The sequence below is a fragment of the Tyto alba genome, unplaced genomic scaffold, assembly GCF_018691265.1.
Source record: "Tyto alba isolate M040663 unplaced genomic scaffold, T.alba_DEE_v4.0 Super-Scaffold_2, whole genome shotgun sequence".
Classification (NCBI taxonomy): Eukaryota; Metazoa; Chordata; class Aves; order Strigiformes; family Tytonidae; genus Tyto; species Tyto alba.
Window position 1 is genome coordinate 63,454,436 of NW_024881282.1, and position 12,690 is coordinate 63,467,125.

Sequence of the window (12,690 nt, forward strand, 5' to 3'; positions counted from 1 at the left end):
TCAAATATTCTTCAATGTTGACGATGGTCTCAATTGTTCTGTAACTGTGTGTTCATCTTCCTCACAACAGTGCAAGTCAGACTAAAGAGGGGCTTCTACCTAATGCTCCAGTGCTATTGATCCAAGCAGGGAAATACATTGACAAAAAATTTTATAGGACATCTACAATTAACTGAAAGGTAGATCAGGGCTACGTTTGTTCATTTAACTGCCATCAAGAAGATATCCTGAAGTTGGCAGCACTTTAGGCACACAAATAAGTTCCCACCATGATCCAAAATGAATAGCAGATACGCACACTGACTCCAGACTTACACTATCAACATAACATTTAGATTTTAACATTCCAACAGCAAAACTTTGCTGATATCTGTTGAAGTAAACCTGTGAGATGTCACACACAAGTATTAACAAAGCCTACAACTAAAACCAGAACTACGAAAAAATGAAACCAAAAATGAAACATATTCTGTAGGTATGAAGTTATATATTTGAAATTGCACTGTTATCCAGGCAATTATATACCTTAATGTGCAACCGTCTAATGCCAAAGGAGAATAGAGTAGCCCCAGCTATGCCTTATGTTCTAAAAGATTCACAAAGCACTGAAATACATATTCCATGAAAGATCACCAGCAGAGGTAATTTTCAAAACATTATTTCAGACTGAGAAAGCATTTTGAAGTCAAAAATAATAGTATTCACCAAAAAAAAAAAAACAAACCACCCACAAAACACCACTCAAACCCAACAAAAAAAAACCAAAGAAAAGGAGTTTCTTTAATATACCACAATCTGCAGCCCATTTACTTTAAACATTAGCTTGATTTACCAATAAAAAGAGCCTTCAACTTAGAGAACTCCTTGAGGAGGCAAACTAATTTATAACATTACTAAATCAGCAAAAGAATTCCCATACCCCTGGAATGTGGAAAAAAATATAAATGAAATCTTCAGCTTTTAGAAAGTAAAAGAGAGAAAGGCATAAAAAGATAAATAAAGCAAACAAGAGACGTATAGGAAAACCAAAACATTATTTTAGAGGGAGACAGTTTGTAGCATATCAATCCCTTTACCTGATGCTGTTACCAGGAGGCTGTCTGAATCACATGGTCTACAGGATGAATCACTAACAGGGTTTATGGAGGAGCTACAGGCAATGGTGGTGGGAATGACAAAGGAATTTTCTGAACATGCAGGTTGGTTCAGTCCAGGGAAGTGGGAAGGCCAGGCACCCACCTGAGATGAGGCTATGGCTGGTATGGCACAGCCTGCAGGTGCCACAGATAAATCTATAGCAGGTTTTGGTGGCAGCTGAGGTGAGGACTTAGAAATAATTTCCTCATTTATTACCCTGATTCCTTGTGGTGAACTTGAAAGAGGTGAGGTCACGGTTTTGCTGTCATTTTTTGCACTTGTATTTGGGGATCGACTACTATCCATTAAAACTTTAAGCTGTGGGTGAGGTGGAGAAGGAGTTTGCGAGAGCCCTGGTTTTTTAGGAGGAATAGGTGGAGGATTTCCTCTGTCAATTCTTGATACACTGGGAGTCTTTAAACTCATTCTACCGACTGGGGGGTAAGTGCCAACTTCCATTGAATGTGATGTCCCCGGCCGTGACGGAGCACTGCTCTGAGGGCTTGTAAATCTTGAAAGGACTTGGGTAACAGTATTCCGAGCTACCTGTTTGGCAACTAGGTTGTCACGACTAGTAGGGGATACGTCTCTTGAGGGAGGGCTTTGGGTAGTGTTTCCATTTTGGTCTTGATCATTTGCATTCCCTTGAAATCTAAATCTAGCTGCTTGGATTCGTGGATTTAGGCCTGGATGCCCAGTTGTATTGGCAGATGGTGAATGCAAACTGTGCATAGATGAAGTGAGTGAGGAATTCTGAGCTGCGGCAGTCGGTGCTGCAGGGGTGCAAAGGGAAGTACTATTTGAAAAAGTGGAAGTGCTACTCGGTAAATCAGGTGATGAGCCTGTACTTGGTCCATTTTCCTCAATTCTGTTTTGATTCTGTGTAAGATCGGGAGTTGCGGGAGGGACAAGATCACTAGATGAAGATTGCCTATCAATGACAGGCTTCACAAATGCTGCATTGGTGCACACATTCATTTTTGTATTGCCAGACACTAGTGGGTTCACTGTAGAAGGCTTTACAGATCCAGTCAAAGGCAATTTCTTAACATTTTCTGGGCTACTGTCCATCACTACAGTATCTGTTTGGCAGGCGACAGTTCTGGAACTTGGCTCTTCTGTTTCAACAGAAACAGAAACAAGACTCCTATCTTTGTTTTTATCTTTATTTTTAAGAGAAAGATTAGCTTTACTTTCATTCTCCTTTTTTAACTGCTCGATCATTTTGATCATTTTATCTCTCTCTTCTCTGAGATCACTGGTGTGCGCTTCCTCTCTATGAAGTTTGGCACGCAACTGCTCTCTCTCTGTGTCAAACTCAGACAGCTGCTTTTCCATTTGAGCTTCCATTTGTGTACTCCTTTGTTTCTCAGCTGCAAGAGACTCCTCCAATTCAGCAGCCTTTTTCTTTTCCTCTTCAAATTTTGACATCACTTCCTCCAGTTTCTGGGCTTCTTCTACAATTCGGCTGGACAACTGCTTACACTCTTTCACTAGCATCAATACTACATGCTTGTTCTTTCCACGTTCTTCTTCAAGACGAGCAGATAGCTTTTTGTGCTCCAGCTCAAGATTCTGTAACTGAGATTTTTCCATTTCCAACTGTAAGAAAGCATAGAGAAAAATTCTCATTAACAAGATGGAGGCTTTCAACATAACCTAATATTAACCTGACATTGATATTTTAACCTTTGAGAGTATGCCTAAAATGAACCTGTCCATCTCTGGAAAGTTATCTGTGATACCTAACACAAGAGCCTATAATCTTATACAAGCAAAAGAAAGAGACAGTCATCTCTGAAGAGCAATTCAGAAACTAAGTAAGTCCCTCTACTTTCCTCCACTGGCAACGCAGAGACTTCCCAAAGTGATCAAATGTTTGTGATTCCTGAGTGAGGACCTACCTGTTCTCCAGAAATTAGACATAGAACATCACAGGAAGTCCTCTTCTCAGTAAAGGAACAAGACACAAGCAAGAGATGAGCTTCTCAAAAACATTTTGAGCCCATAAATGAAAGGTTTAGGGTTTAGGTCTTCCTCAGACTGATGCTCATAATAGGTGTCATATCTTGTTTTAATGTTTAAAAATAAGACATTAATTTCTGAGACCAACTTTTGGCACAGGCACAAATATCTTCCTGTACTTACTAATAGCAGAAGGTCTCACTGACATCAGTGATGTATAAACTATGTTATAAGCTAGAATCAAAAAACTACCTACTACATGCAGATAATGGATAAGATTCATATTCATATAGTCATTGCCTCTAATTTATCTTCCCTGCTGATTATGCTTTTATTCAAAGACCCTGCTCTAGAAAAGCACTGGAAAAAATCTGTTAATGCACCATTTTCTAAAATACCTACTAGTAATTATGCAACCCAAATTGCTTCATATTTTCCCAAGCAAACTTTTACACAAGTCAAAAAACAACAACAAAAGAAAAATGGATTTTTTTTTCTTCCTGCTTCTCCCTTCATGTACTGATGCAGTAGCTTCCTATATGGCTTACCTGAATGACTGATTAAAAAAACAAACAAAATGCCCAGAAACTGCTAAGCATTCCCTTTCCTGTACTCTTTTTATTGGTTTAGCCTTGTCAGTTCTGCTTGGTATTCACGTATAGATCAATACAGAAATAACAATTCAGAATTGTACCACTGAGGTGAATTTTCTAGATTGGCATTTTTTCTAGAAAGATACTTTCAAGAACCTATAAAAAAAAATCAAGTGCTCACAAACATAAACAGTTAATTTTGACTGCAACAGGAAACTGTTTCATGCTTCTACAATATAAGAACATTTCACAATGCTCAAAATAATAATCTAAGGAAAGCTGTGGCAAATAGTATCTTTAAGATCTTACCTGGAATAAATGTTTCATTTCAATAGATGAAGGAAGATTCATAGATTATAGATTCAGATTATAGTGTCATGGTAAAATAATGCTATTTTCAGAGTTTAAGACAATACAGTGCTGTAAACATATTTATTGTAAACTGTAATGTGGGAAGCAACATGGTCTATGGGATTGGTAATAACTATAGAATATCTCCTCTCTCAGTCAATGCTTAAAATATTGTCTTGGTTGCTAGATGAAAACAAACAGATGCACAGGCAAAAAAAGACCCAGGCATTATAATGTAATATATTTTCAGAAGCCTGTTGCTACAGCACACTATTCCCTGTCCTCTCCAATAGCTCTGGAAGCTTTTTCTACATCACTGTAGATGTGTCTACAGTTCATCTTTAACTAAACTGCATTTAAGCAAAAGCTAATATAAGTACCATTTTTAAATAACAGTTTTGTTACTCTTCAGTTATACCATAGAGTAGAGATGAAACTCATGCCATCAAGAGAGGAGTACAAGAGAGAGAGAGTCTGAAGTTGTAATAGAAAGAAATCCCACCTGCCATAGACCATTGTCCCCAGGATAATTTTTTCCCACATAGTAAGCAGAATTTAAACACAAGAAAACGCGTAAAAGGGAAAGGAAGTGAAATGACATTGAGAGAACAAACAATAAATCCTGCATGAATTTACACTTACAGATGAACATGTGTCTTGGTCTCCCAACATTTCTAATCACATTATCTGACTGTAGATTTCTTTTCCATTTTCTTCAGAATAATGAGAAAAAGCATGGCAATATTGATGTGATGTATATTATTGTAATAGTAAGATTTCTTCCTGAAATAACACCATTATCATAATAAACAGTGAACTAAGAGGAAGAAATCACTATGGGAAGTTATAAGCATCATCTTAGTTTCAAATACCTCAAAATACGTTTAGCAGTGGAGTGGCTCCTCTAGGGCTTTAGAACTTCATCCCAGGTTAACCAATACACTGTACAATGCATTTCACAAAACCATGTCCACCCTTTCTTAAAAGTAGTGTTAAATATATAAAAAATAAGCTATGGCATTATCAGTTATTGCTAAACAAACAGTATCAGCAACAACACATCTTCAGTTATGTTAATGACAGTACAGCTGCAAATTAAATTAACAAGCTAGTACGATGATACTGTATTTAGGAATGGTCCCATTCACAGTTCTGCACATGCATAAAAATCATTATTTTGTCTCAAGCATCTCATTGTTTTTTTCAAAGGATCCAACAGCAGTTGGATGTTTCACAAGCATTTCAAAGCAAGCAGAGCATCCAACAGTAACAGTGAAGCATCCAACAGTTTCTTTTTTGTTAAAACAGATATAAAAATCATGAGATATGCATGCAATTTTTAAAGCTTGGAAATGCAATAAGACTATAGTGAAAATATTTTTATCAAGATTTTCTATGCTTTATTATGCCTCCATTTTGCTTTCAGACAAGGGACTGGGTCTATAATTTAACTGCTGTGAAATTGTATTACATTCAAATAATTACAAGCAGATTTTAACATATAACTGGGATGAAGTCAGTTTACCATACTATTATAGTATCTTATTTGTAAGTATTGCATATAAATAAAGAATTCCTAATACATAGAGGTCCTCTATTTGACTTCAGATTGACAAGAGCAGCATTAATTTCTCATTTTACCTTGTCTCACATCTATCTCTCTCCCCCACCCTTGTTTTGGCTGCATCATCTTGAATAGGAAAAAACTCTGAATATTTACACAGCATTTTTTCCTTTAGATGACAGATTTGGAACTATCTGTAATTATTTATGAGTTTATGAACTAACTATGACCTGATTTTTGCAAAGTGTACTATATGCATACGCTAAATCATATCAGTAATGTAAACATCTGGAAATGTGTCCAAGAAGGATTTGAAAAGGAGTAAAAAAGGATACTGAGAAAAATGATAGTGTCCTACAAAGAACTAGCCAGCAAAGACCCTTCAAAGGTGAGAGACAGAGTGCATGCCTTGTGAGAAAAGGTCAGGGGAACTTGGCTTGCTTAGTCTAGTGAGAAAAAGACTGAAGTATGATCTAATAGCAACATACCACTCCTTCTGAAGGGCCCTTACAATGATCACAGAATCAAATTCTTCTTGGTAGTGGCTGGTTACATGTTAACATGAAAAATTGCCCTTTAAGAGGAAAAATGTTCTTCATAAGGATAGTATTGCAGAAAGGCTGCAGTATTGCCATTCTTGGGCGTTTTCAGGACTCAGCTCAGCTAGACAAATTCACAAATGACCAGATGCACTGCTGGTGACACTCTGCTTTAAGCACAAGGTTAGGCTAAATCACATCAGGATGCGTCTTCCAAGCAACATGTCAGTATTGGGATATATGCTGAAAGAAAAACTTCTCTGGAAACACTTGACAAATCAAGAACTGTCATTTTGATTATCTGTTTTTGAATCCCCAGGAAATTTCAAAATTAATTTCAATTGCAGCTCCAAGAAAAGCATGCAAAGAGATGGAAGAGGGTGGAGACTTAACAGAAAGCAGATGACATCTGGAGATTATGTGTTTGGTATATGGTAAACCTATGACTGACAGTCATTTGTGCACCTCTCATTTTTCTACGTTCTGGCACATTGTTATGACTTGCTTTTTATGATCAAATACAAATTTTATTCTAAGAATACTGTTAAGTTCACTGTATTCACAGATAATAAGTATAAGTCCCTGAGAATAAGAGTTCAGTCTGAGCCTGTTTGAAGTCCAGTAATATCCAGAGAAAATAAACACAGCTGTACACAGACTTTATTACTTAGTCTAAGAGTGAGACAGTGAGGCAATTCCAAACATGAAGATAGAGCCATCACACATTTAGAGAAGGAGGAAACACTTTTGGAGGGAGGAGATGCAGTTGGCTCTGTATTTAGGTCACATTTTCCTAGGCTTAATTTTTTTTTTTCTTACACTGGTTCACCCTACTTTGTTAAACATTTCTAGAAATCCATCAAAATACCTTCATTACCTTCTTCCACAGAGGAATTTGAGAGACGGAGAACAGATAGAAAAATGTGGAACTAAGGGAAAGTAAAACACCAACTGAATGGTTTGTGAATTCATGGAGATTATTGAGAGATGTGTCATCTGTTGCCACAAACCCAAGAAGTTTAAGAGGGTGCCCTGTCCAAAACGCATTTCTAATTGAGTTTAAAAGTGGAAGATGTAAGCTCTGTAAAGTCAAGTACACAGCTGCGCAACATCATGCAGTTTGTTTTCAAATCCTGTGTTATTTAAATCTCCTGTTTGTTACAAGGAGTAAAAACATAGAATCATAATGACACACTTTCAAAGCAACACACATTTTCTCAAGTGTAGTGCTTTAAAATTTAGCTTGGAATTTACAGATTTCAGAATTGAGTGTACTAGAGGTTTAGGTACTTCTCAAGGTAAGAATCAAACTGCAAAATAAATTAAGATCCAATTACTTAAAATTAAGATTTAAAGAAAAAACTTCATATATTCTTATAGGAAACAAAAGACAAGAGCATCCTTTCCTGTATATGCAGACTTATAGATATAGACTTTGGTAACAAACCTGGGCCAAAAAAAGGACAGAAATTGCATTTACTTATCAACAACACCCTGACTTTGAGACATATTCTCAATATGTAAGCCCATCTTACATGCATCTATCTGTCCATATACTAAAAGCCAGAGACAGATGAAGAATTTAGGCACAAGAGACTTGTGGCTATGCACTGAAAGAAGAAACCAATCCAATTGTCCAGGCAGATATGTTAGGGTCTCTCCCAATATCATTCGTCAGTCAGAATAAGCAAGCCTACTCATCCTTTTCTACATTGAGACAATCCTTTCCTCAAAACCTCAATTTATATAACATATGAAAAAGAAAATCAACATTTTGGAGTCTTCAGAAAGCAGTGCTAGGTAAGTAGAGGTAACAGGTCATTACATAGGCCATTACACTGTTTTAAGACTTACATATCATACATACAAGTCTGGTATTATTCATGTTTTTTAATGTGGTATCTGTTTTTCTGGAGTCTTAACAGAGCAGGGATGCTTAAATTAAACTAAACAACAACTAAACTAACAAGAAAAAGTTTTCTGATTTAACTTAAGCATGTATTTCCAGTATACTTCCAGTACTTTTGTGTACATATTATTTCCCAAAGAGTAATTACTACCAAAACCAATTTTATGTCAATTGTTTTAGCACTGTCTGTTTTCTTTTTTAAACATCAATATAAAACTGCCACCAGAAAGCTATCTCACAACTGCTGAAGACATTCTATCAATATCATACCCAGTGAGGACGATTCAACGCCTAGCAAGCATTTCTTTTCTAATTATTCAAAAATATCTGGTCTAGATTAGTCTATTATATTACTGTCCCCCTCTTTCCTCTCAAAAACCCCTCCCCAACATATTCATATTTAGCGATGCTTTAGGAATGTACAGCTTAAATATTAGTGAAATATGTGCAACCAACCAACCATTCATTTTCAAAATGACATTGTTTTATCTTCAATATGAGACTTTTTTTTTCAACATTTTTGTTCCAAATTAATTTTCTTTTTACAGCAAATGTCCTAAATATGCAAAAAGGTATTTTTTAGAGTTATAATTTATTTTCACTGATCTATGAAACAGAGCCACCTAATAGAAAATGCAAATAAATTATTTTATACTATTTAGGATAGAACAAAATAACGGTAGCTCGTCTAGGCTCCAGTGGTGATGGTTTAAAAATATACTGCGATGATGCTTTCTCAGCTCATGCTGAGCTATCCACTCATATACTGCATCAACTTGTACCTGTTATATTTCATTTATTCCATAAATTGAGCTACATTCATGGAATGAATGAGGTGTACACAAAATATCACTAGAAAATCAGCATCTCACTAAATATGACCATTAAGTGATAACATTTTAACACTCATAATGATAACCAGGTTAGATAAAGATGCAAATTTTAAAAGTAGAATGAAAGAACAAATCAGGAGAGGAAAAAGGAAAAGAAGTTGGTGGCAGGATACCTTCTTTTGTCTGTTTTCAGCAGCAGCCAACTGAGCTGACATTCTTTCTTGCATTTTCCTGCAGTGAGCCATAACAGCTTCTAAAATGGACAGGGGGTTCATGCATATTGGCTTCTTTTCTTTATCACCAGCACCTGCCTCAAAGTCTCTCTGAAGAGCCAGAAATGGGTCACTCAGATTAAATCTTCCATATCGTTCCTGGATAAAAACCTCTTTGCGTCGGGCCTAACAAAAAAGCAAACAGAGAGAGAAATAAAACTAAATGCATTCTTTGGAGTACATCCACACATAGAAGAGACCTAAACCACAGGGAAAGTTATGTTACTTATTTATGTTTTAAAAATATTTTCTTTAGGTATTTTTTTACAGTCTCTAAAAGAAATAGTCCAATATGTTGCACACAGATTTCATTATAATCAATACAATTCATTACATTAAAAAAACAACCAAACAAACAAAACACCATGCCTTTCTCAATTTGATACAGAAATATCAATCTGGGGCAGTTTCAGAAGTATCACAAAAATAACATCTTGTAAACTGGCTGATACACAGAGAGAAAAGGGAAGAAAAACATTCTAAAATAAAGTTTTCTATTTCTGTGTATTAAAATAATGCTAGTAAAAGATATGAAAACATGCTTTGTGTGCTTACTGCAGTACCAAAATAAGTATTTTTCAAATAAAAAAAATGATGGTATGTCTACACACACAGAGATTTTCAAAAGTAATAGCAGACAAGCAGAGAGAAAAAATATCACCAAGGCTTTTGTGAAATTAAGACACTTCTCATATATCTCTTCAGGAAGAGCTTGATGATCATATGATTCTCCATACCATTATTTAAAAACATAATTGTATTTCCAAACTACAGTACAAAAGTTTATTGTCATAACAAAAAATATTAAAAAATATCAGAGGTAGTTTTGCTTGAGAAACTTGGTTCTTCAACATGAAGACACCAATTTCAGATAAGGTATTTTTATACATTTAATACACAGTACTCCGATAAGCACTGACTTCTAACAGTCTTCATCAAAGATATTGTTCCAAAACCTCAAACTTAAGACCCATCTAATTTGTGGGAGGAAAACAAAACAAAACCAAACCAACCAACAAGAAAACAAAACAAAACAAACAAACAATTAAAAACAAACAACCAACCAAACCAAAAACAAAAAACCCACAAACAAACAAACAAAACAGAAAAACCCACCAGGAAGATCCAACAATTTCTAGAATTTTATTGTGGTGGTTTTGTGCTTGCACATAAAACAGAAAGCAAAAGGAAGAAAAACAAACCATTAAAGCACAAATTTTGGAAAAAAATAAAGGTTTGTTACCTGAAAAATTGAAACAGTCACTAGACTCTTGACAGAAGTGTGTCTCAAAAAATAAGAAAAAAACAAAACAAAACACAGTGCAGAGAAACACCATGAGAAAGAGGAATCCCTCCAAGAACGGATAAAACATTTATCTGTGTTTTGGTTCAAATTCAGTTTTGAAGAATAAGCAAAAAAGAGGAAGACTAAGCCAATTCTGAGCTAAAAGAGAGGAGGAAAAAGCCTAATGGTTACCAAATGGTTTAGTAGATCATTTGGAAAGCTTGATGTTAAAATTGTAACATATGAAAAGGTCATAAAAGATAACACACATTTCATGTCATGAGAAAAGAAAGAAGAACATAAGAACTATGTTAGAAAAACTACTCAGAGACTAACTACAAATAACACCTTGGCAAATGCCCAACTTTTTTCTATATATTGTCTACAAAATTGAAAGGTAAAAGAGAATTTGACTGCAGCAGAAGTAAGTGTGCCTACATATTCTGATGCTTGAAAAATTTTTAGTCTATTTTTCAATTTGATAGTATAAATGGAACGTGAAAATATTTATTAAAAAAACAGGCCTTTGAGCCATAGCTTCAGAAAAAGCTTACAGAGTTCATTCAGACCTAAAGTCTAGCTAGGTTTACAAAGTCAAGGAGCGATTGGTTGAAGAGACAAATATAAGCTGATAGAACCTAGATATTTTTTATAAATTGTCTTGCAAATAACTCCTAATTAGTCTAATATTTCAATCCCTTATTTTTTAATTTAGATATTTTAAAATAAAATAAAATGGATAGTTTCAAAGGTAACTTTACAAAGCCAGGTAGGGAGGGGATATATTTGTAGCTCCTGGTTCAATATACTGAATTTAGAGGAAAATATGCATCTTAGGAATTCAACCTTCATGTAAAGGAAACAATCAAAACCAAAAATCTGACCTTAAATGGACTAAAGTACTAAGCAGCCAAACAAGATAACAAACCCGCAGGTTAAGAATTTAAATGGAGATGAAGGCACAATCCATTCATAAATTATCAGCAGTGTAAAAGCCACTTAGTTTATATAAACAAAGTGAACCATCAAAATAAAGGAAAAAACACTGATGTAGCAGCTCAGTTGTAAACAAAAAATAGGACCACCAGAGCCTCCATTCTTAAATCCAGAATCCAACAGCAAGAAGAGAAGCCAAGGAGATTTACTGATCTCAGAGTCAAAGTCAACCATTCATGCCTTTACAAAAGCACAGGTAGACAACTAGTGAAATAATGTGTATTTTACAGTTTTTTCTATGACACATGACTAGCTGTCATCTTGGCACATACTGTATGTATGCAATATGAACGTTCTCTAACATACATAGCAATTAGAGCAAGCAAGGCAAAGGCTCAGTGTGTACCTGCCAAAATCATAATGGGACTGGGTGTTTGGATTCATTAATTAAGGAAAAGATGAAACTATATAGAAGAGGTGAGCTCCATCTGAATGAAAATCAAAACCATCTGCTGGCATTAAGAATTAAAGTGGCTACAAGAAATTCTGAAAGCTAATGACTGGAGAAAAAACAGTAAGTCTTGAATAGCACATGGTTTGGGATGACAGACCGTGTAGGGCAGAAACTGTAACTGTATACCCTCAAGCACAGGGTAAAACAGACTGGCAACTCTCACACCATAAACAGCAAAGTCATCTCAGGATGTTTCCAACTATAAAAGGAGCCAAATGCAGAATATTAAAACAAACATTTCCATGTTTCTATACAAAGACTGAAAATGTAAAATAAAATGACGGGATGAGGATGCATAATTTCAAATGAAGATACCAGAATAGAAGATAAAGCAGAAGGTTGGTAGAAGAGAAACAATGGGTAGTTCCCTAAAACTGAGGCACAAAGTGACAGAAAGACACACTAGGCTTGGGGTTTTATTTTTTTTTTAACATGATTCCTCCAGCCTCTAAATAATACTTCTGCCCCTTTGCACTTCACTAAAGTATATCAGATGGGAGAAACAGAAATGTTAGAATCAGAAAATTTTCTCTTTTACATCATCTTTCAGCACTGAATTTCAAGTCGTAAGAGCTAGTAGCAATATAAAGATATCTGATTTTTATAGCACTCATTATCTGGGGAATGTACAGTCCAATGTCATATGGGTAATTAATCCTTTAAAATAGTCTCTGCATAATATGGTGGCTGCACTAGAACAGTGTCTCATATATTAACATCAATTGCACAGCAATATAGACAGAAAATAACATTTAAAATGTTAATTTGTGAATAATTAACTGAATGCATTTT

General features: G+C 35.3%; 1 protein-coding gene across 2 annotated transcripts in view; it reads right to left on the reverse strand.

Moving 5' to 3' along the window:
• Nucleotides 1–12,690, reverse strand: part of CTTNBP2 (cortactin binding protein 2) — a 137,459-nt gene that overhangs the window by 44,497 nt on the left and 80,272 nt on the right. For both annotated transcript variants that reach the window (XM_033007285.2, XM_033007284.2), the window contains exons 3-4: nucleotides 9,065–9,289; nucleotides 1,077–2,739 (exon numbers count right to left, since the gene is read on the reverse strand). In XM_033007285.2, the coding sequence (XP_032863176.2) occupies nucleotides 1,077–2,739; nucleotides 9,065–9,289 (1,888 nt within the window). The remainder of the gene's footprint in view (nucleotides 1–1,076; nucleotides 2,740–9,064; nucleotides 9,290–12,690) is intronic.